Raw genomic sequence first — 23,801 nt, 5'->3', positions numbered from 1 at the left:
GAAACAGCTGCCCTACAAGCAGTTTTCACTTGAATAACTTGTCCCCCAGGAAAGGGCTTCACGGTATATTCCTAATTGCTTTTAAAAATACATTTTAAGAAGTTAAAAAACGTAGACCTGGCTTTTAAAATGGTACATGGTAATTCAGCAGCCCTCTTTGACTAACGAATCTCTGTAAGGAGGGGGAGGCATTTTAAACTTTTACCTAAGTTTTTGGAAAAACTAAACCTGCCATTTGGCAAGTGTTTCATATCAATGCACTGAAGAACAATACATGATTAGCTGCAGAGTAAGATGTCTTCCTAGTTACAAAGGATTAATACATGTAAAGCTCTTTCAAAGCTTGCAGCCCAGTCCTATGTTTACTCAGAAGTAAGTCCCACTACGTTCAGTGGGGCTTATTCTCAGGTACGTATAATATGATTGCAGTCTCAATGGCCCTGTTCAGAAGACACCTTAAACCATGGCTTTAACCACGGTGGTTAAACTACAAAGCCGGGCCGTGTTCAGAAGACACCTTAAATCATGGCAAAGAGCCTTATTCACCATGCTCAAAGCCATGGTTTAAGGTGTCTTCTGAACACAGCCCAGTTTTCTGGCTTAACCACCATGGTTAAAGCCCTGGTTTGAGGTGCCTTCTAAACGGAGCCACTGTGTTGTTAAAAAAAGAGTTAAAATTTGAGCGAGAGTGCTGTCTCAGCAGATTAATGGAACAGGGGCTCTATTTACAATGTGATATAAAACAAAAAGTTGGGCTCCTGCCCCAAGGAGATTACAATCTCAATGTTTAGCTAGGGTAGAGGCAGGAGCAAGGGCAATAAAGGGATTATTTGAAGTTACATAACCATAGCTTTTGTTGTGGTTGAGGAGGAGAATGGGTTAAGCTAAAGGCTTCATTGAAAAGGTGGGATTTGGGGGCGGGGTGAGGAGTGAGGTGGTACCTTATTATAGGAGTTCCAAAAGGAAGTCCCAAGTATAAGGATTAGCAAAGAAGAATGGGTGTATCAAAGTCAGCATGGCCTAACCAAAGAGAAGGAAGGCCTAGACTGCTAACAGAATTAGATGCCTTTGCCAGTCCTAAGTGATCTAGTAATGAGGGTTTAATAGCTGTCTTAACTTATAGTCATCTAGAGCCTCTTGCTAATGTATGTAGTGTTTAATTGGATAAACAAAAAAAACTTTTCTGGATATCTTTCATTCTGTAACCTGCTTGATAATGAGGCATACCTTCATAGAAGTTGGATGTTCTATGTTCTGGTCTTTGTATGCATTTTTGATCTCTTTTCAGGGAACTGTAACTGAAGATAAGAGCAATGCTTCCCATACCGTCTTCCCAGTTCCTGGTAGCCTAGAGGAAGGTGAGACTTTAGTCTCTGTTTGGGGCTAGTGCAGTTGTGGTACTTCGGTTTGATGGATTAGGCCAGCAAACCAACCATGCTGCTGAACACTTGACAGAATGTAGTGTTGCTCATTGTAAGAATTTGCAGGAACTCTTCCCAGTAGCTTTATAGGGAAATGACACATGTACAATTGGACGTAAAAAGATCATATTTAAAACAAAAGTGATACAATGGAGCTTGTTTAACAAAGGGAGAAGGTCTGAGTTGTTGCAGAGAAGGAAAGTGAGATATTTATGCATCCATTAAAGCAAAAGATGTAAAATATTATTTATCATTTCTATAACAGCTTTTTATGTTTAAAATACTTTATAGTTTTTACTTTGCATATCCCAAGATGTACCATTCTCATTCACTACACATTATTGGTATTACAATTATCCTACTTTTCTTCCATTCTTTCAAGAAACTTTTCAAGAATCATTTTTTTCTTTTGCCTTCAATCTTCATCCTATTTTTAGCTTTTCATTTATATTTTTCTTAACTCAGCAATTGACAGCCTGCTTCCCCTTCCCTTTTTTGTCTTTTTTATTACACAGTATGCCCTGCAGACAGGATCTATCTGTGATTTTATTCTTGGAGAGCACCCAGTAGACTTAAGAAACAATAATAATAATAATAATAGAGAGAGAAATATACACCACTGGCTATGGAAGTTAAAGAACTATGGCAGCAGTAAAAGCTCACAATTATTATGTTATTATTATTATCAGTCACTGGCATCACATCAAAAAACTATACAGAAAACCTTCAGAAACTGCACCAACACCCAGAAAGCAGTCATACTTAAAACCTGCTCAATAGTCCGGAAATTCCTGAATCAGTAAAAGACAGCATGACTTGACAAACCCTGTCATGTCCATCTAGAAAAATCGCTACAAGCGAGAAAAGAGAGATAATACTAATACTGCATAGGACTCCCCCCCCCGAAAAGCTTGCAACAATAATGAAGTTTTTACCAGAACGAACACCAGTGTAGATGCTAGTCAACTTTCCCTGGTGAGGGAATTCCATAACAGGACTCCAGTACCAAGAAGATGGGTGTCTTCAGTTGCCACCTGCCTTGCCTCAGATGATGGGAGGATTCAAGGGAGAATCTCTAAACATAACTTCAGGGTTTATTTATTTATTTTGTTTATTACATTTCAGTACTGCCTGATAGCCGAGGCTCAGTGCACAAAAAACATAACACACAATAAGTTTACAATAAATTAAAAGGTAAAAGTGCATACAGCCCAGGGAAAGCCTGTGCGAAGAGGCACGTTTTTAGGAGGCGTTCAAAAGCTATTATATTTTCCGCCTCCCGAACCGCACAAGGGAGGGTTTTTCCAGAGGGTGGGTGCTGCTACTAAGAAGGCCGACCGCCGAGGTTCTTCATGGCGACATTCCATCCATTTCGGTTGATAGGGGTGAAGCCATTCTTTCCTGTTTAGAAGATCATATTCCGCTTCCTTTGCAGGGACTCAAAGCAGCTTAGGCCAACAAGTGCAGCTTAATACAAATGATGCGAAATAAAACCAGCTTTTAACCACTGTATTGCGAAATAAAACATTTTCAGTGTAAGTTGATATGGGTAATAATCCCTCCACTTTTTCTTGTAGAAGAGTGGGTTCGGCCAATTATGAAGAGAGACAAACAGGTCCTTCTGCACTGGGGCTACTATCCTGACAGGTGAGCAGGACGTAGTGTTAGTGTCAGTCCTCCATGATCTTCTCAATTTTAGGTATAGGAAGAGACATATTTCTCCCTATAACTTCTGTGGATTATATAGTTCATGCTTTCAGTGTAAATTCCCTACTGTAGCCTCTTTCTTGTAAATACAAGGTTAATCTTTAGAATCTGAATCGGTTGAATCTTAGTCTTTCTCTGATGGTGGGGTATAGGTGAATTTGTGGTTTGCTTTCTGTGCCTGTTATCTTCAGATTGTCTCCAGCGTGCAGATGAGTTTTGGAATTGATTCCTTAACTGCTACCTGCTTTCATTCATAGTTATGACACCTGGATCCCAGCAAGTGAAATTGAAGCCCCTGTGGAGGATGCCCCCACACCTGAGAAACCCCGCAAGGTAAAGGATCATCTTCATTTGATGATTAAGTATAGATGGGGCTTGGGATTGCGTCACTCCCAGCAACTATCATAGAAAGGTATTGTCAAGCTCCATTGAATAGGTTATGTCCTCTGAGCTAGAAGCATCCTTTGGTAGGACATGGAAGTGGGTTTTTTTTCTCTTCCCGGTTCAAGGTTCCCAGTGATGGGCTTCTCTTTTCTTGACTCCCAGGTTCATGCTAAGTGGATCCTGGACACAGACACTTTTAATGAGTGGATGAATGAAGAAGACTACGAGGTAAATGATGAAAAGAGCCCCGTCTCCCGTAGGAAGAAAATCTCCGCCAAGACTCTCACAGATGAGGTATGTCACTTTTGGAGAAGCTTTACGCCATTGTTCTGCAAGGGCATTTGGTCTAGTAGTTTAAAGTTTGATGTCTGAATGCTCCTTCAGTTAAAACACACACACACACACCACTTACCTGTATATACAAAACTAACCTGTTAGGGAGAAAGCTAAGCTACACTGTCTTGTCATACAATGAAGCAGGCAGAATGGCACAGTCCAGCAACAGATGTGTAGTAGGAGGCTGCTGACTCTGCCTTGTGTCTCTGACGGTTGAGATCCTGGTAACAGAAGCCTTCCAACCGTAAATCATTCATTATAGAAGAGGAGGAGCAGAACCATGAGACATGTCCACTCTGCTCCCTCAGCAGATGCTGGTCATCACTACCTGCTTCTAATTGAGTTGTCGCCTTTCATCTCTCTAGGTTAACAGTCCTGACTCGGACCGACGGGACAAGAAGGGGGGAAACTATAAGAAAAGGAAGCGTTCTCCCTCCCCTTCACCTACTCCAGAAGCTAAGAAGAAGAATGCCAAGAAAGGGTGAGGACAGGCTTTTTCAGCCCAGAGTGATTCTCTCTGTGCATTTGTGCACTTTCTGCCCTCTATTTCTTATATTGCCTTTGTAAGAAAGATCAGAGCTCACTATAGCCGGGATAGATTTCTGTAGCCAGCTCTTCTGTCACATACTTGAAGGTAGAGCTTACAGGCAGAGGCTGGCCTGGAATAACCAAAAGCAGCCTCCATATCTGGAGGCCCTGCCGTCGTCATGGCAGCTCCAGATGCTCGTTTAGCCAGCACTCCTGACTCCACTCCTTGTATGTTTCCGTGTGGATTGGCCACATGAGTTCATCTTCCCTCCGGCACTTGCTGTTCAGTTTTCCTGAACTGAGGAATAATTAGTCAGGTGCTTCCTTATTGGCGCTGGCACTTAAGCCAGTAAAGGGACTCCGCTTCCTTTCAGGTAAGCAGTGTTGATAAGTAATGTTGTTAATATCTGAACCCCGACCAAATCTCAATCCTATCTGAATGCAACGGGGCCCAGGGTGCTGGGATGCCTCTAATAAGGCTCATTGGATCTCTCCCCTTACCACTCCCTCCTCAGTCCTTCCACGCCCTACACGAAATCCAAGCGTGGCCATCGTGAGGAGGAGCAGGAAGACCTCACTAAAGACATGGATGAGCCTTCTCCTGTCCCCAATGTTGAAGAAGTCACACTACCAAAAACAGGTCAGGACCACATCCTGCAACCACTGCCCTTTCCCATATTCCATGCGTCAGGGTTGGTAGGTCAGGATTTATTTATTTATTTAAAACATTTGTATCCCGCCCTATATCATTAAGATCTCAGAGCGGCGTACAGATAAAAGCATACAGTATAAAACAATAAATATGCACAGTTAAAAACAAATTAAACCATGAACCAAGTTAAAACAATGTATAATTTAAAAGCAGTTAAAACAATGTGCCATCTTAGTGAATTTAACCACCAAAGTCTTTGTTTTTAACAAAGCCATGTTTTTAACTTGGCGTTGAAATGAAATCATGTTGGCACCAGTGGGGCCTCCAAGGGGAGGGCATCCCACAGTCTGGGTGCCACATCAGGATTGTACTCACCAGAGTCTCCACCACGAGCAGGGCTACCTCACTGCTCTTTGCACCTGTTTGGTGAGTAAGGCAGGTGCAGTAGTAGGAAATTTGAAGCTGCTGGGTGATGCTTCTATCATCTTCAGTGGTAGGGCAGAGGGGAAGGTCCCTTGAGAATTTCTCCCACTAAAGTCTCCCTTCCTTGTTCTCTCTTATATAGTCAACACCAAGAAAGACTCCGAATCTGCTCCTGTGAAGGGTGGCACCATGACAGATTTGGGTAAGGGATCCTTTCTCCTTTGTAATCCTCCTTTTTGTAAGGGTGTATGGACATGCAGTTCAATCTTCGCTGGCCAGTGAGTAACAATATTAAGCAACAAAGACCTCTTGAGGAGTGTATCTTTTTTCTTGTCACACAAATTCCAAAATCTATATTAGTGCAATACCTTTATTAGTCCAACTGAAAGATCACCCCAAACATGCAAGGTTTCAAGATCTTGAGATCTCTTTATCAGGCAAGATGTTACAAAAAGCAGGTTGGCTTGGGGGGTACCTGACTTGATGATGAAATTGTGGTGTCTTCATGAGCCGTATTCGAACGTCTGCAACCCCTTCCTGCACAATTCCATCTCAAGATTGTGATTAGACACCATGACCAACATCAAGACAGATTTTTCCCCTTTCTCTGCTCCCTTCCATTCAACCAACCAATCTGCTTTTTGTAACATCTTGTCTGATGAAAAGATCTGGAAATATCAAAAGCTTGCACAATTTTTGTGCTCTTTTGCTTGGCCTAATTAAAGTATTGCACTTTTACAGGTTTTGAAATCTTTTTTTCTTTGTAACTGAAGAAGAATCATCAGTGAAAGAGGAAGCAAGTCATAATCTTGTAGGCTCTGAGGGTATACAAAAATCCAGGTGAATATTGAGACTGGTCTGATTTAATTTGTAACTAGCATGTTGAGATGCTATGCTAAGAGCTGCTTCACATGTGAAATCTACCCTGCAAAGGTGTATACCCTTGTGCAAAAGAAACTTGCATCCATTATTATGTGTAGAGATGACGCAAGTGTTTGTTTTGCCATGTGAATGCTTGTTTGCAGCTTCCCAACCAGTGTAAGTCAGAAAATATAGACACTCAAGAAGCAGTCACTATACTTCTCTTAACCAAGCTGAGCAGGTTTGAGTCAGATTCATGTGCCAACCAATCAGGCTGGCAAATCCAGTAATATTAGCATACTAGGCCTCGATAACTTATTTGAGCTGCCAAATTGAAATAGTCAACCAGACGTTCCAGAGAGGAGTCTACAAGGAGCCATAGACGTATTGGCCAGAATCCAGAACACCACAGAGGTAGTTGTGTAAGCCCAAGGGGGCTTTTGCCTTGTTTTTCCTCAAATGACAGCCTCCCGTGCCATATGGCAAATGGCTTTTAAAATAGGAGAAGTTCATAAGAAGTTTATGATATGTCATGGGGACCAACTATTTAAGGAAGAAACCAAATCATTGTGGTAATGCAAGCCCCTTGTGTGAGCTTAATCAGCAATTTGGATCCTGGTGATTATGTTCATCTGAGTTATTATTTACTGTATACATTTGTTAGTCACATTCTCTGTTTAAAAATAATTGCAGTGATATACAAAATAGAGTGTTGCACTAAGAAAATCCTGTCTGTCACTTACAGTTTCAAGCACTTACTGGTTTATTTCTACATTATATGTATAATAATAAAAAAATAAATGAAATGTGATATTTAGAGAGCAAGTAAAAGCCGAGAAATCTTGCTTTCTACCCACTAAAATATTCATGTTATCCTTCCACCCTTGCCAAAACTGACTCGATGCACATTTAAGTATATAGATGTGCAGTAATAAGTACCCAACTCATCCATTGTCCCTGCCATCTTCTGTATGATGGGAAAACGGAAAATATGGAGGTTGCTTTTCTTGACTTGGGTTGAGTGGGGATTTTTTGTTTTCCAGATGAGCCAGAGGATGAGAGCATGGAGACTGCAGGCAAAGTGAGTAAGCAGGAGTAGGCCCCAAATCCTTCAACTCCTCTGTTGGTGGATCTTGCGTGTGGGATTGTTTCCTCAACGTCTTTTATAGAAGCTTCATCTTAACTTTTCTGCTAGGTCACCTGCTGTTTTCTTCTCAAACACGTTAATATTCTTGTTCTTCTTTGGCTTGTTTTGGCCCCAGCAGAAGTGGGCACATTTCAATTATGTCAGTGCCGAAAAGATACTGAGGAGCACCTCCTTGAAGGGCTTGTGGCACCACCCATAACTATCCATGTGCCTTAGGGTTCTCTCAAATAGCAAATCTCCCTTGATTCTTCTTTCATCACTTAGCAATTTGACCTTATGTCTGCCTGCCATCATCTTCTTGAGTTGTGTTCAGACCAGACTGTGAGCTCTTGGGCTTTTTGAGCACCGCGTGAATGAGCAATTCCATCCTAGGCGCCTCTTAAAATGAAGTTTAGGAACAACAGTCATGAGAATGTCATAGACATCCATGCTGCCTACTCAAGAGTCTTCTGGTTTCAGGATGAAGAGGAAAACAATGCCGGGAACAAAGGAGAACAGACAAAGAACCCCGACCTGCATGAAGACAACGTGACCGAGCAAACTCATCACATTATCATTCCCAGCTATGCGGCCTGGTTCGACTATAACAGGTGCTGGAGTGGGGAGTGGGAGTATTTCTCCCCACGGTTCCTCCCTCCTTCCAGCCTGCTCTAATCCTTCATTGTGCTTCCTCCACAGTGTGCACGCCATTGAGCGGAGAGCCCTCCCAGAGTTTTTCAATGGCAAGAACAAGTCAAAGACTCCAGAAATGTAAGACTGCTCTTATAAATAGTGGCATTGGAAATGTGGCACCTGTTTACTCCTGGTAAGAGGAGAGTTGGTGGAAGGTTTTCCTTACTACTTAGTCACTTAATCAATTTGAATAGAAATAAGGGTTCTGTACTGGCTTTTTTGGGTATCGTACTTATGAGAAAGGATAGGCTTGATCTCGTGAGAAAGTTTTACAGGATGAATTGAGTGGGACTGAGTCTTTCCTTTCTCTTCCTGCCACACTCTAGCTATTTGGCATACCGTAATTTCATGATTGACACGTACCGGCTGAATCCACAGGAGTACCTAACCTCAACTGCCTGCCGTCGGAACCTGGCAGGGGATGTCTGTGCTATCATGAGGTACATTGAGAGACGGAATAGCTGAGCAAAACAAGAGGAAAGTCTTTGGAGTAGAGGCTGATTGCTGCAATCTGCATTTTGTTTTAATGTGGCACTTAATGCAACAGGATTTTTGTCTCATTTCTCAATTGCCACTGTAGTAATTGTATTTAGTAGTTAAAACTGAATCCACAGGTAGTGCTAGAATTGATTGAACATGACCTTCAGGTCTATTGACAAAGGAACAAAAATTGTGGATGGTGCATCTTCCAGTTTGACACAAGTTCTGTATGTGGCTTATCAGCAGGAAATTGTGTCTTTTGTCCGGGGCTGTATATTCTCTCAAAGGCAGGGAGCAGAATTTGCCACATGGCTAAAGTTGATTTTGAGCTCAGGCTCCAGCTCTGATCTTCTCTTGCAGAGTCCATGCCTTCTTGGAGCAATGGGGACTTATTAATTACCAAGTAGACGCAGAGAGCCGGCCGACCCCAATGGGACCACCACCTACGTCTCATTTCCATGTTCTGGCTGACACTCCTTCGGGATTGGTGCCGTTGCAGCCCAAAACACCCCAGGTACGAACAAGCTGGGTTTTTTTCAATCTGAGAAGAAATTTAAATTAACATCCTTTTTTACTATTTATTTATTTATTTATTTATTTATTTATTTATTTATTTAATAATGTTTATATACCGCTCCAAATCTAAAATAGATTCTGCAGCAGTGAACGTAAGAGTAAAACAGTAAAATAAAATTGATCAATTTAAAAGGTAGTACCAATAAAAAACGGTGGCTGGTCATCTGAAGAATGCTTCCTTCGAAAGAGTTGTTTTCAGGAGGCTCTGGAAGCAGCATAGTGTTGGCTCCTGCCTGACCTCCAGGGGCAGGGAGTTCCAAAGAGAAGGGGCCACCACACTAAAGGCTCTTCTCCTGGTGGATTCCATTTTGGCCGTAGGTCCATTTGGAACCACTAGGAGCATGCCCTCTAATGACCTCAGTGACTGGACAGGTTGGTAAGGGAGAAGGCTTTCTCTCAGGTATCCTGGTCCCAAGTTGTTTAGGGTTTTGTACGCTAGTACCAAAACTTTAAACATGGTCCAGTAGCCAATAGGCAGCCAGTGCAGTTCCCTCAGCAAAGGAGTTACATGCTGAAAAGGGGACCTTCCAGCAACAGCTGAGGTGCTGCATTCTGCACTAGCTCCAGCTTCCAGAGTAGCCTTAAGGGCAGCCCCACATAGAGCGCATAGCAATAATCCAGTCTTGAGGTTACTAACGCCTGTACCACTTTGGCCAAGCTACCTCTGTCCATAGGAAGCTGTAGCTGGTGAGCTAGCCAAAGCTGGTAAAAGGCACTCTGAGCCGCCGCAGCCACTTGGGCCTCCAGCGACAATGATGGAACAAGCAATACCCTCAAATTATGAACCTGATCTTTCAGAGGGAGTTCAGCCCCATCCAGAACAGACGACCTCCTGGACTCGAGAACCACTCACCCACAGGGCTTCCGTCTTGCCAGGATTCAGCTTCAGTTTACTGGGCCTCATATTACTGAGTCTAGGCACTGATCCAGGACTTGCACAACCAATCCTGATTCAGACGTCACAGAGATAATCTGTGTGTCATAAGTGTACTGATGGCATTTTGCTCCAGATCCCCTAATGACCACTCCCAATGGCTTCATGTAGATGTTAAACAACACTGGGGACAAGATGGCGCCATGCGGTACCCCACAGCTCAGTTGCCAAGGGGCTGAGGAATAGTCCCACAATGTTTCTCTCTGAAATTAACCCCACAGGTAGGGCTGGAAGCACTGTAACACAGTGCCTCCAATACCCATCCCATGGAGTTGATCCAGGAGGATACCATGGTCGATGGTATCAAAAGCTGATGAGGAGATGGAACAGAATTAACTGGGTTGCACTGCCCCTGTCATTTTTATAACTCACCTGACTCAAAGTCTCCAAGGAATGGCTTACAAAACATACGAAAAACTACATAAAAGCACACCAAATATTTAACAACGCTTGATAAAGGTGAATTAGTAGCCACATTAAACAGAGCAGCAGAAACAGGATAAAAAGTCATCAGGACAATCCCAAAGCTTTCCAGGGAATGGCTGCCTTGGCCTGGAGTTTAAAAGCCAATAAGATAGGGACAAAGGGAACCTCTGAATAGAGAGGGAGTTCTACATTTGTGCATGCTAGGTCCACCTTGTTATCTTCAAATTATCCTTGCCGCCTCCTCGGATCCTCATTCCTTTGTTTTCCCAACCTAAAATGTTGGTCTGGAAAGAGTGGGGCTTAGGGCAGACTCTTGCTTCCTCTTCAGGGGCGTCAGAGCGATAGCGACACCAAGGCTGGACGGAAGAGCAAGGAGATTGAGGACCTTGTCACTGAGACGGTGAAAGGGAAACCAGAGATGGTAGGAGAGTTTCCGGAGGGAACTGTAAATTGCCAGTGCTTGTGGGAACTAAGAGCATGGAACCTTTCTTTACATCACACAAAGTCCGTTCTTCTCTCTTCACAGCAAACCACAGCTTCCCAGCAGATGCTGAACTTCCCTGACAAGAGCAAGGAGAAGCCACCAGACATGCAAAACTTTGGACTTCGTACTGATATGTACACTAAGAAAAATGCTCCTTCCAAGGTAACGATTAGGGAGAGGTAGATTTTCTCACACATTCATCCAGCCAGGTATCCGTTCTAATGCGCAGTCTCTCCATACAGAGCAAAGCTGCTGCCAGTGCTACCCGTGAGTGGACAGAGCAGGAGACATTGTTGCTGCTGGAGGTGAGCGGACAGAGAAGCTTTTGATTAATAGTAGATCATAAACTGGCTTCTCACAATTACTAGTACATTTTATTTAGGGGTCCCCTGCCCCACAATACTTTTGCTGTCAAATTCTCAACTTGTTTCCATTTTCATCAACTAAAATGGCCTGGAAATTGAGTTGTTGTTTTTGCTATGTGGAAATTGCATGTTGAATAACAAGAAAACCAGGAATGAGTTGGTGAGTTTTTGTTATCTAAAGCCATCACACCTAGATGTATGTAGGGCCAGCATCCAGATGAGTCTAGCGTGTTGTGCTGCTTTTTCCAAGGAAGTTTGTTTTATAGAAACCAGGAGTGGATTTTTGTATGACAGGACTGTGAGTTTGGCTGTGGTACTGAAAACAAATCCCTAGGCTGAGCATATGTTCTGTTTCAAAAGTGTTTCACAGTCACTATTTTGCACCTGGCTCCAGTTAATGGACTTCAGGTTCTTGTAAAAAACAAAGATCCCGCAAGCCTGATGTCTAGCTCAGTAGACAGTACTGAGCTATATAGATCAGTCATCTGTCTCGGGATAAGACAGATTGAAGTGAATTTGAAACCGTGCTTTACTCTAGCTGTGGTTAAGTGTTAATATTTGTACTGGGCAAATTGTGGCTAAAAGTAGGTTCCCTGCCTCTCTGCTTCCAAGGTGACAGTTGGGTGTCTTGGGTGTCTCCCTATGCATGTTCTCTAGGGGCAGGGCTTAGGTCGTCAAGTTAAAGCATGATTTGAATACATGATCAACCCACAGTTAGGGCTAACCTTAGTTAACTGTTACAACTGTACTAGCCTGGTTATGTGAAGATATTTTCCCATCTGTTGCTCAATCTTTTCATTGGTAGCTTCTAATTAATACTCCTTTTAGTCACTTCCAAAAACTTCAGGGACCTTCTAGCTCCATCCTCATATCCCTCCTGCTTCCCTTTTTTCTAGGCTGTGAGGCTAATCTCTGGCCTTTCCTCACTAGGTAATGTACATGCTTCAGCTCTGCAGATTATAGTCAGTTGGAGAGGAGGGCCAGCGATGGTTGTCATTTTAAATTTGACCGTCTTTCCATAAAAATGCCTAAGAAATTATACGGAGTTAAGTGTTTGAAGACTCTTCAGGGTTGTAGGCATGTTTGAGTATGTCTCCTGCCACCCCTCTGTTTGTCCTTAGTCATCCACACACCCTATGAAATTAGCTGTCTATTTAATGACAGTATTGTGCAGGCAATGTTTTCTGAACTTGTAGCTCACAGACACACGTAACCATGAAATAGCCAAAATGTAAAATGTATTGATTTAAAAATGACTCTAAAGTTGGCCGCAGAATGCCGCTCCAAACACACTGAAAGAGAATAGCCAAGCATTGGAAAGACAGTAAAGGTCTTCATATTGATAATTGGTACCAAAGGGTTTGGCAAATCGCCCTTTTAGAAAAATTGACCCCCAAATTGAGGAAAATGTGAGGACAACAAAGTGATGTTAATTTAAGGGGGTATGGAGGAAATTTATTGAATTTGTTAATAAAGAAGAAGACGGGAGAACACCTCTATCGGCGTACATAGAGATATGGACAGCATAGGTTTTGGGTAAAGAAATCAGTTTCCGGGATACCAATAAATTAGTGAATGTTATATAACATTTAATCCAGGCGGGGCTATATATTTGTATCGAAACTGAATGTGTGTGTGTGTGTGTGTGTGTGTGTGTGTGTATATATATATATATATATATATATATATATATATATATGATGTAATATTAAAAATAAAAAGACAAACGCGCTGGGAGAGCATGCTCAGGCTGGCTCCCTCAATAGCTTTGGCTTTGCTCAACGCCAGCATTTCTCTTAACTGCTTTCTAGGCCCTGGAGATGTACAAGGATGACTGGAACAAGGTTTCTGAGCACGTGGGCAGCCGCACCCAAGACGAGTGCATCCTGCACTTCTTGCGTCTTCCCATTGAGGACCCTTACCTGGAGGACTCTGAGGCCTCCCTCGGCCCCCTCGCCTACCAACCCATCCCCTTCAGCCAGTCGGGAAACCCTGTCATGAGCACCGTGGCCTTCCTGGCCTCCGTGGTAGACCCTCGCGTGGCATCGGCGGCAGCCAAGTCAGCCCTAGGTAAATTAACCGAGGCTCCCGTGAGCACGCCGTACGCCTCCCACCACCCACAGATTGGCTAACCCCAAATCCTGTAAGATGAAGGAGGCATTTATGTAAATTAAGGAATTCGTTCTGTTTTTAAATTTCTAACTTTTACACAGTCATAATCTCTTTTGGGGGAAGGGAAGGATATTAAGCCTGGGAGTGGGTAGGATTGTCAGGCAGTCTCCGGCAGCATTGGAAAAAGTAAAGGGGCAGGGGCATCATCTTACTACCCGACAGAGTCTTGGAAATTCTGTCCATTCCACATCTTCTGGGACTTCTGTCCCAAGCTTTCCTCTACAGCAATAGGAACTAGAAACTTGAGTTTTTTTAAAACGAAAACTGAGGATCTCAGGATGCTGCATTCTGGGCCAGCATCCTGGGAACTAGTAAGGGGATTTCATGGTGTTATGTATGATGTTATTGCACGGACAGAACTTAAACTGGAGACCCCAAAACACCCCCTGCTGTTAACATCATTCCCCACCACCACCACCCACATTTGGTTTGATGTGTCTCAAGTTTGCTGCTTTGTGAAAGCCCAGCTGCCGCTCCTCAAATGCCCCATCCCACAATTACATCTTATAGGAGAGAAGGTGACATTACCCATGGTAGCTCAAACACAGCACCAGTATATGCTGCAGGGCTTTTTGCTTCATGGATTTTTGACAGAGAGGTTCGTCAGATGAGCGTTTTCCCACACACTTGCTACTGCCCACTCACAGATTTTTGCGTGTCCTTTACATGACGACATGCACCTCCCACTCCTTTTCTATTTTTCCAGAACAAAATGGACCCCTTTTAATTTGACTTTTTTTGTGGGGGGGACGGGGACGGAATGTGCCTCTGTTTCCAGCTGTGTGCAGGAAAAGTGGAGCAATAAAAACAGCCCCTGAATGGGCCACATGGTCTTTGTTTACTTCCTCTTTCTTCTCCGGGGAATAAAGAGGAAGTAATGTGGGACAGGAGCAGAGGCGGAGTAGCAACAGTAGGGAACCGTGATTTCCCCCCTCCCCATCTGATGATGCTCAGAAACTCATTGCAGCATGAATTTGCATTGGAGCACCTGCCTGCAAATATTACATGTTAATGTTTTTTAGTGTTTTATAGGTACATGCTAAAAATCTAACATATGAAGCAGCCCAATGTATGTTGTCCCAAAGGTGTGAAAATCTTGATACCCGGACAGTGCATCCACTGGCACTCAGTAACTGGGCCCAAATGTGGCGTGGTGGGGTGTTTTAAATGAGCTGCCAAAACTGCGCCATCTGGTCAGACCCAGTTCTGTGGCTCTGAAGTCCTTCGGGGCCTCCTGCCCACCCCACCGCCCCTTGTCACCCGCAGCTCTTGCCTGTCTCAGTCACGTCCTAGTGGGTTGGAGGGGCTGCTAGCACCAGCACCTGCCCCGCCATGCCCATTCCACCTTTCTTATGGCACACCCCATGTTGTCATCCATTGCTCTGCAGAGAGCCTTTTGGCTGACTCTGAGGCTGTCTTCTGCAGAGGAGTTCTCCAAGATGAAGGAGGAGGTGCCCACGGCCTTGGTCGAAGCTCATGTCCGCAAGGTGGAGGAAGCTGCCAAGGTGACAGGCAAGGCAGACCCGGCGTTTGGTCTGGAGAGCAGTGGAATTGCAGGGACCACCTCCGATGAGCTGGAAAGAATAGGTGAGGGGGGCGAGCGGGGCGCCTTCCGCGCTTCAGCCCGTGAAGCGCCCTCGTTGGACCTCGCCCAGTGTGCGGTGGGGACTAAGAAGGGTGCCGAGACGCAGGAGACCAGAGCCGGCCTGGCTTCCGGCCTGGAGCTCTCACTGAATCGCCTGGCACAGGGTAAGGGATCCCCATCGTCCCTCTGACTAACCCCCTTCCCCACCCTGTCAGACTGGGTAGATCAAGGGTTGGGCTAGGTGACTAAGGCTTGCACCCTCTGGGAGGATTTTGGCCATTCCTTGAGTTGGGGAACGGGTCCTGGGGCCAGGGGGGCTCTGATTTTAAACTGGAACTAAGTGCTGAAGGAAGGTGGAGGCTGGCATACGGATCTTTCCTTCTCAGAGGAGTCCCTGGCCTGATCCTGCCTCGGGTCTCAAAAACCATGAGCCTGAAAAGAGCCTGTGAGACTTTAATCCAGTGTGTCCTTCAGCTGCCATTCTTTGTAAAGGTGCTTGAGACCAAATTCCATGCATCTCTTGGCGCCCTTGTTTCTTTTAGCACATTCCTCCCTACCCCGTTCATTATTTCAACTCTTTTTTTCCCTTTTAGGGTGCGGGTGGGAGCCTTACTTGGAGACACTAACATTGTTCTCTCTCTGTCTCTCTCTCTCTATGTGTCTCTTTCGTCTTGTCCTGTTTTTTCCGCTTCTTGTTCAGAAGAAAGCTGCACAGATGAGAACCGGGCAGAACCGCCACCGTCCGAGGAGAAGAAAGAGGTGAAGGTGCGGGGTGGGGTGCTGGATGAACTGTTCTGCAATAATGGGTCTAATTCAACCCCTGAAAGGTTTTATGGGGCGTATGTAGGTAGAGGAGGGGGAGAACTGAGGAATGGTCTCATAGGAAACCTGCCGTGTGCATAGAGCAGCCTTCCTCAACCTGGGGCACTCCAGATGTGTTGGACTACAACTCCCAGAATGCCCCAGCCAGCTGGCTGGGGCATTCTGGGAGATGCAGTCCAACACATCTGGAGCGCCCCAGGTTGAGGAAGGCTGGCATAGAGGCAGATTGCATCATATCATATAAAGCTGGAAGGGACCTTGGAGATCTTCTAGTTCAATCCCCTGCTCGTCTGCACTGCAGGATGTACCTACAGCATCCCTGACAGATGGCCACCTGGCCTCTGCTTTAATACATCCTGTGAAGGAGAACTCGCCTCCTCCTGAGGTAATCTGTTCTACTGTTGAACAGCTCCCACTTAGGAAGTTTCTCCTGATGTTTTAAACAAAATATGTGTCCCTCAAATTTCCTCCCACTGGTGCTTCCCTGCCCTCAGGAGCACCAGAGAACAAGTTTCCTCCATTTTTTTAAAAGGGCAGCCTTTCAGATATTTGAAGTGTGCTGTCATGTCTCCCCCTTAAACGTCTCCTCTCCAAGCTAAACAGACCCAGTTCTTTCAACCGTTCCTCAAAGGTCTTGGTTTCTAGACCTCTCATCTTCCTGGTTGCTCTAGTCTGGACTCGCTCCAACATGTCAATGTGCTTCTTAAAATGGAGAGCCCCGAACTGAAGACACGCTCCCAACTATTGTCCAGCTAACAACCTACCCTTACTTCAAAGTTGTTCACTTTATTCATCTTCTAATGCAATATCTTCTGGTCTACTGTCGTGGCCGCTAGAGGAATAACTATGCCCCAGTTCTGAGACTTTTCCAGCTGGGTCTTTGATAGCCCCACATTGTAGCTATGGGTCCTGCCCTGGGAAGAATTGTTTAGAGAAGCTAGATGGCAATATTGAAATCAAGGCCTTCTCTCAATGCAGGAACAAAGAGAAGGAGCCCTGGAGGAAGAAGCGAAGGAGAAACTTGGAGAGGTCCCTAGGAAAGAGGAGGAGAAAAGCAAAGAGGCTGATGGCGAGAAGGAGATGGACAAAAGTGATGGGGACACCGTGGGTGAGCACCACCTTCCAGGAAATGGCAAGGCTCATGCCATAGATAGTTCACTAGGAGCCTGAGTTAGGATACTGTGGCCTCAAGTCTCAGTCAGCAATACTTCGAATGCCAATGCAATGCAGCAGACCACTTGCCACGGGATCGTTTTCTGGGGGTGGATGGGGAGCTCTGCCATTGAAAATTAAGATGCTGTAATCAGTTGCATTAGTGAGTGTGAAGAGTCCTGGGATAGAAGACGAGTTAACAGTATTCAACATCTACTAAGCGATGAACATCCATTTATGAGCTTCTGGCCAACGTTCCGACCCTCCCTGCCATATCATCGGTGTTCAGTCAGCCTCTGCATATACGAACAAAAGCTGCCATGCTAAACTCTGGGCACCGTTGCATATTCCACCACCTTCGTGCAACGGTAGCTCAAGACATCCTGCCCCCTTCTCATCACGTGTTTCTCTGTCTCTCTCAGCTGATGGAGAAAAAGAGAAAGAACCCAAGGATGGTCAGGAAGAGGGACCCAAGGATCTTGCAGAGACTGAGGGTGAGCGGAAGACCAAGGTGGAAAGGGACATTGGCGAAGGTAATCTCTCCACTGCAGCCGCTGCTGCTTTGGCTGCTGCAGCAGTAAAAGCAAAGGTGAGTGGCAGGGGGAATGGGGGGAATGGCTGGATTCTGGTTTCTTCATGGGATTGCAGCCCTGGATCTGTGCTTTGAGTTTCTTCCTTAAAAGAGCAGTGGGAGCAAGTAACTTACTTTCTGTTTTTTTTCCTTCGTTTTGTTTCTTTTAATTATTAGACTGCTTTTGTATTTTTTAAAAAAATACACAAAGGGGCTCAGAAAAGGTACAAATATAAAACAAAAATGCAATGAAGCTGAAATAGTCATCATAAAACTTCAAAACAGATTGACAAACGTCAAAATTAATATGATCAATATAAATTACACGAAGGTCTCCAGAGGCCTGATGTGACCTAGTTTGAGTCAGGAGGTCCCCAGTTTACAGCCTCATCCACGAGTTCACTTTGGCTCTTTCAGGAAACCTCTGTCTCCCTCAGCCCCTATCTGTAATACGAAAATAATAAGACTGCCTTGCCTTACCCTGTCGTGTTGTGAGGATTAATGAGATAATGTACATGTTTTAAGTGCTTTAAACACCCAGCAAGGGTTTGCATTAGTGAGTTTGTTGGAGTTTTCATCTACCCTCTTTTCTTCTTCTCCGCAGCACTTAGCTGCAGTGGAAGAGCGTAAAATCAAGTCACTGGTTGCCTTGCTGGTGGAGACACAGATGAAGAAGCTTGAGATCAAGTTAAGGCACTTTGAGGAGCTGGAAACCATCATGGATCGGGAACGAGAGGCAGTGAGTACCGTTGTGTCCTCTTCGCATTAGCATCACTTACTTGACCATCCCTGTGCTGAGATGAACTTTTCTTCTTTGTGTACGTGTTTTGGTTGTTGTTGTTGTTTTCAATTAATTGTTCGTTATGAGAACTCCTGCTTGCTTTTGGGGCTGCCTCAGTCCCCGTATGGTGATTGCTTATTTTACAGTTGACTGGCTGAGAGCCACAGTTTTTCTTGCTTGCAGCATATTGCAGAGAAGGATCTGAAGTTTCATGCTAAACCTAAGTAGGTGCGGGCCTGAACAATGCCTGGGAACCTTACACTTATTTAGGTTTAATGATGTAACGGCGTCAGAATTTGGGGTCCAGAGGTTGTGTTTGAGAAAGAAAAGAGAAGAAACGGGGGGGGGGGGGGTAAGAACCTCCCGATGTGATAGGGGGGTCTAGCGTAGGGAACTGCCCTGCATAACCCTTTGCTGCCCCCCGTGTATACAGCTCGAGTACCAGAGGCAGCAGCTTCTAGCTGACCGACAGGCCTTCCACATGGAGCAGCTCAAGTACGCCGAGATGCGCGCTCGCCAGCAGCATTTCCAGCAGATGCACCAGCAGCAGCAGCAACAGCCGCCGCCGCCACCGTCTCTCCCCGTGGGCTCCCAGCCCCTTCCTTCGTCAGGGGCTCCCCTGGCACCGGCTGCTCACTCCATGCCCATCTCCCAGACCTCTGTGCCAGCTGCCAGCAACGTAGGACAGCCCAGCAGTATGGCTCAAACGGAGCAGATTGGGCAGCCGGTGGCAGTGCCGCCACAGCAGACAGCAGCCGGAGCTCCGCAGACTGGCCCAGGTCAAACTGGACAGCCTTCCGCAAGTTCCCATGGTAAGCGAGAGCAACTGTCCCCACTCTCCGCTCGAGGCTAGGGGGTCAGTCTCTCAGTTCTCAGTTCTCCAGGGTCAGTCTCTCAGTTCTCTGCTTAGCAGGGCGAGGGAGGATGAGCCCAGAGGCCTTGGAGAGCCGCCCCAGTCAGAGCAGGCAGTACCTGGGCTGATAGACTCAAGGTCAGCTGCCGTCTAAGGCAGCTTCATATGTACAGAGGGGTTTCAAGCTCCCACTTTAGAGTAAACATCCAGGAATGTCTAATGGAAATTGCCCGTTATGAATTTTCCTGCCTTAGAGACTGCAAGAGTGCAATATCTCTCTGCCGGTGATGTTTTAGGCATTTAGGACAAAATGGTGTGCTAAACTGGATCTTTCCAATTGTGTGATTCTCAAGAGATTAACCGTGGCTCTGTGTGACGACCATAGCAGAACCTCTCTCCCCCTGCCGTGGCTCTCTTCCAAATTCCCTCCTGGAATGAGAAGAGTTTGAGGGTGGCCACAAAAGGGCGCTGCTTGAGTATGCCAAGAACGTCTCCCATCCTTTACTTCCAGGCCTTTGACTGGAGAGGTCTTATGCCGACCCCATCCCCCATCCCCCACCTGTACTTCTGATCCCACCTTCATCTTGTCCCCCATCCAGGCAGCAAAGGATCAAATCACAAGTCTGCTTCTAGGAGTGGGGTGGGGATCCCTGCAAAGACAGACCCAGCAATAATTATGGAAGCTAGACGTTATAAAGCTAGACGTTTTTATTTCTTGGTGGCGCTTCCACATTTTTATTGGGTCCAGTGTTTCGTGTTCTGGTGGCAAATCAGCACAGTAGGTGTTGGAATGATGCCATTGCATCAGGTGAGATACCCAGCATCAGTCAATCTCTTGTGGATCTCACATTTGGCTTTGAAGCATCAAATATCTTCTTCAACGTGGGATAAGAACTGGATGAACTGTGTTGATTAGTCTGTGCCTCTGAAAAGACGAAGCGTTTGAAATGCATTATCTGATCACATGCTTAGGATCCCAAAGCAGTGGAATTTTAAAACCCCAGTGAATGCTGATAAGTCATGTTAAGTCTTTGCTTGCCTGCGTAACTGTCACACTCAATTAGTTCTCTCTCTCTCTTTCTCTCTCTGAAGCCCAGCCTCCGTTCCCCAGCCAGCAGCCATCGTCCCAGATTCTCCCCGGGGCAGCCCCAACAACCGTTCACCCTGCCATGGCTGGTAATATCCCCTCGGCTCTGCCTTTTGGAATGCCTGCCTCCATCCCATTTAGCATGGCTAGTAATGTAACAGACTCCATCGGCATTAACTTCCCTGCTAACCCGCCCATCCATCCAGTGCATGGTAACCTTGCGTGCAGCATGGCTAATCCGCCCGTCATCAACGTCTCTAGCACCCTGCACCCTTCTGCTGCTCCGCTGCCTCACGGTTCTGCAGCTGCCCAGAGCCCAGCTATTGTGGCTGCCATGCAGGGCAGCCTCCTTCCAAATGCTGGTCTTGGATCAGGTGAGAATTGACCCAGAGGTGATGGCGGGATGGGAGAGGGGCGGACATGGTTTCACATTAGAAACTCCCAGAATGCTGTGCAAGATCCATAGTTTCATGGCTGCTTCAACTGACGCATTGCAAATGGTTTTGCAACCTGGGTTCCCGTGGCAAGATAAATGCAGGGCACTTCACAAATGGATAGTGTCCGTTGTTTGCTTTGTTTTCCCCCTCCCTACATGGAGATGATGCTTGATGCAAGATGATGCTTGCCTCTTCTCTACTTAAGAAGAGGCCCTGAAACCATCAACCTACACAAATAGGTCCTAGGATTAGTTAAGCTTTGAGTTGATAAAGTGGCTAAATGAGCTGAAAGTCAACACATGTACACCACACACACACACACACACACACACACACTCAAACTATTCCTTAGAAAAGGAGCTCCAGTTTATAACATTCTGTATGTGACCGTATTTATGTACCATTTGCATTTAAAAGCACATTGTTAACTGACAGGGTCTTCCCCTCTCTGTGAGTTAAAAGAGGACTCTTGAAGCTGGTTTAGGACGCTGAAGAGAGAGGAATGAAGATTTGGAGCCTTAGGGAATGAGAAGAAGTAGCCCGGCCTGTGGTCACTAGAAGGGCCCCATTTGCTGTCCTAAGCTTTTATCAGAAGCTGCCAACATTTTCAGAATTTCAGGGAACTGCCCATGAAACCCTCTAAGGCGCCATTTATGCTGATGGCACTGTATAAATAATAATGAACCTTGATGGATAGAAACTTGGTTTCCCTAAAAATAGTATTGTGATTCTCAGCTTTACAGTGGAATTTCAGCGTTCCACATTTTGTACATAAGTTAAGTGGCTTTTCCACCAAGGACTCCTGAACAGTAATTTTTCTTCAACGCATGAGACAGATACTGCTAAGAAGAGCATGTAGCGAGCTGGTGCTTGAAAATGCCACTCCTGTGTATTGTGTGGCATGGCTTGCTTGTCTGAGCCATCTTGATTTTTAAATTACTTTCACGAGAGCCACAGATACCATGCTGTGATCCTGTTCTTGCATCCTGTTTGTATTCTATTACCAACAGTTTGAGTGAATCAGGCGTGTTAGACGTGTTCTCGCTCAGTCGGAGGGCGGCATAGATTACTATATGCTTTAATGGCAAATGATGACCTTATATCTGCTATAGGAAGGCAAAGGGGTTATTGTACAGAGACAATGGCTAACCCCTTTCTTTTCATAACTGGATACCAAGGAAACCAATAACGCATCAAGCTATGCCTTTGTGCTTGTCAGTCCATTGAGTATTTTCCTTTGGGGTTTAGTTGTGAGTTGCAAATTAAGGTGTTTCCGCTCTGATTACACTCTTCAGAATTAGGAGAAAATGCTTCCAAACGGGCAAAGGATCTAAACTCTTTTTGAAATTGATCTTACTGTGATTCGACAGGGCATTTGCCCACTGCCGTCTTCTGCAAACTGAAGTAACAGATGACGCTGGGATCAGTCATGGCAGCAGGCGAAAGAGATTGCCTCTCAGGACAAGGCATTAGGGAGGTGATCCTGCTTTTCAGTCTTTCCTAGCACAAAGGCTACTGATGATTAGTCTCCTTCATAGACATTTTTGCCCAGTCTTGTAAATAAAGGAGCCCCAAACAACGTAACTCCATCAAAATGCCCATATCACACAAAAGAATAATAATAATGGTAATAGTAATAGTAATAATAATAATAATAAAAATAATAATAATAATAATGGCACTACGTTTATCTGAACCTGCTGTGACCTGTGCTATTTCTCTCCCCACTTCAACCCAGATCAAGGACCTTCACTGCAACCGGATCCTATCACTCCCAGCCCCAGCACGGCCACACCGGTCCCACCCACACAGTGAGAAGCTATAAGCTGCTCTTCTTGATGCCTCCTGGATGAGCCCTCACCACTAGGAAGGACAGGAAACCCCAAATCGTGTTAAACATGGATTCTGTTTGGGTGGGTTTTTAAAAGGCTTAAAAAACGGTGATCCAAGGCGGAAGAGGATTTGGCTCTGTTGACTCCCTTCCCCTGTGTTTCTCTGCCCCATCCTATGTCCCCCCCCCAAATGCTTTTTTTGTATCCAGTCGTACCAAGACTTTTTATTTAAAGGTGTTTCTAATTGGTGGGGGTGGGGGAGGGGGGGCAAGAATCTTATCTCCAAGCAGCCACTGCTATTTATAGAGGGCTTTGATTTTAAACCTGGTTGAAAAGGGAGTTTAACTCCCCCTTGTATGTGTCTGTCTCGCTCTTTTTTTTAAAACAATAAAGAAAAATTACAACAAACATTTTCCATGTCTACAGGAAAGAAGGTGTGTAGACATAGTGTTGTACCGGAGCCTTTTTTTGTTTGTTCATGCTCATTCGGGGGAGGGGGGACATACTTTTCCAAAAAAGACAGAGATTAAACTTTGTTCACAGCTCGATGCTAATGACTTCCAAGCAGGCAGAACCAGAACTGCGGGGAGGTTCTTTCCCTTGCAAGGGGTGAAGCATGGCATGATTTGCATAGCCTTGCCTATGAAACAAAGTCAGTGAAGTGACTTGTTTCTGGATAAACACTGCCAAAGAGAATGTACATTCATGGTAAGTCTGGTATTCCTTTCAGTACCTTTACTACTTGATCCAGCCAATTTATGCAACTTCAGAAATACAGTAAATGTTTCTGCTTTTATTATGCGGCCCTATGCAAGGCAAATGCGGAACTCTTGACTGTGCCCTTCAGTTTTTTGAAGGATATCAACTCCCCCGTGCCTTACCTTCTGACCTTCGAATTCAGAAACCCAATCCATCATTGAGGAGATCACGTAACTTAACCTCAGGAAAGGGTAAAATATGGGTACCATTCATTCACTGATGTAAATAGGCAACCTAGATTGCCTAAATGTCTGGATCATCAAGACTGGCTGGACAAGTATGTGTAAGTGTTAAGTGAGCATTTTGTGCTATTTAAGAATTCGTTATGTGACTAAATTCCCCTCCTACCTTCAC

At 45.1% G+C, this 23,801-nt stretch overlaps 1 protein-coding gene across 10 annotated transcripts in view; it reads left to right on the top strand.

The window, feature by feature from the left end:
* The window catches only part of SMARCC2 (SWI/SNF related, matrix associated, actin dependent regulator of chromatin subfamily c member 2), a 30,606-nt gene extending 7,510 nt beyond the window's left edge, over window positions 1–23,096 (top strand). Inside the window, exons 6-29 of one of the 10 annotated variants that reach the window (XM_063119811.1) lie at window positions 1,289–1,358; window positions 2,999–3,068; window positions 3,386–3,461; window positions 3,675–3,806; window positions 4,214–4,329; window positions 4,892–5,016; window positions 5,594–5,653; window positions 7,356–7,393; window positions 7,919–8,049; window positions 8,138–8,209; window positions 8,458–8,571; window positions 8,972–9,125; window positions 10,876–10,968; window positions 11,074–11,193; window positions 11,274–11,336; window positions 13,208–13,466; window positions 14,994–15,155; window positions 15,857–15,912; window positions 16,954–17,083; window positions 17,550–17,716; window positions 18,303–18,437; window positions 18,913–19,291; window positions 20,425–20,508; window positions 22,595–23,096. In XM_063119811.1, the coding sequence (XP_062975881.1) occupies window positions 1,289–1,358; window positions 2,999–3,068; window positions 3,386–3,461; window positions 3,675–3,806; window positions 4,214–4,329; window positions 4,892–5,016; window positions 5,594–5,653; window positions 7,356–7,393; window positions 7,919–8,049; window positions 8,138–8,209; window positions 8,458–8,571; window positions 8,972–9,125; window positions 10,876–10,968; window positions 11,074–11,193; window positions 11,274–11,336; window positions 13,208–13,466; window positions 14,994–15,155; window positions 15,857–15,912; window positions 16,954–17,083; window positions 17,550–17,716; window positions 18,303–18,437; window positions 18,913–19,291; window positions 20,425–20,508; window positions 22,595–22,671 (2,883 nt within the window). In that variant the 3' untranslated portion in view covers window positions 22,672–23,096. Of the gene's footprint in view, window positions 1–1,288; window positions 1,359–2,998; window positions 3,069–3,385; window positions 3,462–3,674; window positions 3,807–4,213; window positions 4,330–4,891; window positions 5,017–5,593; window positions 5,654–7,355; window positions 7,394–7,918; window positions 8,050–8,137; window positions 8,210–8,457; window positions 8,572–8,971; window positions 9,126–10,875; window positions 10,969–11,073; window positions 11,194–11,273; window positions 11,337–13,207; window positions 13,467–14,993; window positions 15,318–15,853; window positions 15,919–16,953; window positions 17,084–17,549; window positions 17,717–18,302; window positions 18,438–18,912; window positions 19,292–20,424; window positions 20,794–22,594 lie in introns of all 10 variants that reach the window. The other 9 variants (XM_063119809.1, XM_063119810.1, XM_063119808.1 and 6 more) reach the window with 9 other exon arrangements.
* Window positions 23,097–23,801: the final 705 nt, after the last annotated feature.

The sequence above is a fragment of the Elgaria multicarinata genome, chromosome 3 (assembly GCF_023053635.1).
Source record: "Elgaria multicarinata webbii isolate HBS135686 ecotype San Diego chromosome 3, rElgMul1.1.pri, whole genome shotgun sequence".
In the NCBI taxonomy this organism is placed as follows: domain Eukaryota; kingdom Metazoa; phylum Chordata; class Lepidosauria; order Squamata; family Anguidae; genus Elgaria; species Elgaria multicarinata.
This window is presented reverse-complemented; position numbering and strand designations above follow the sequence as displayed.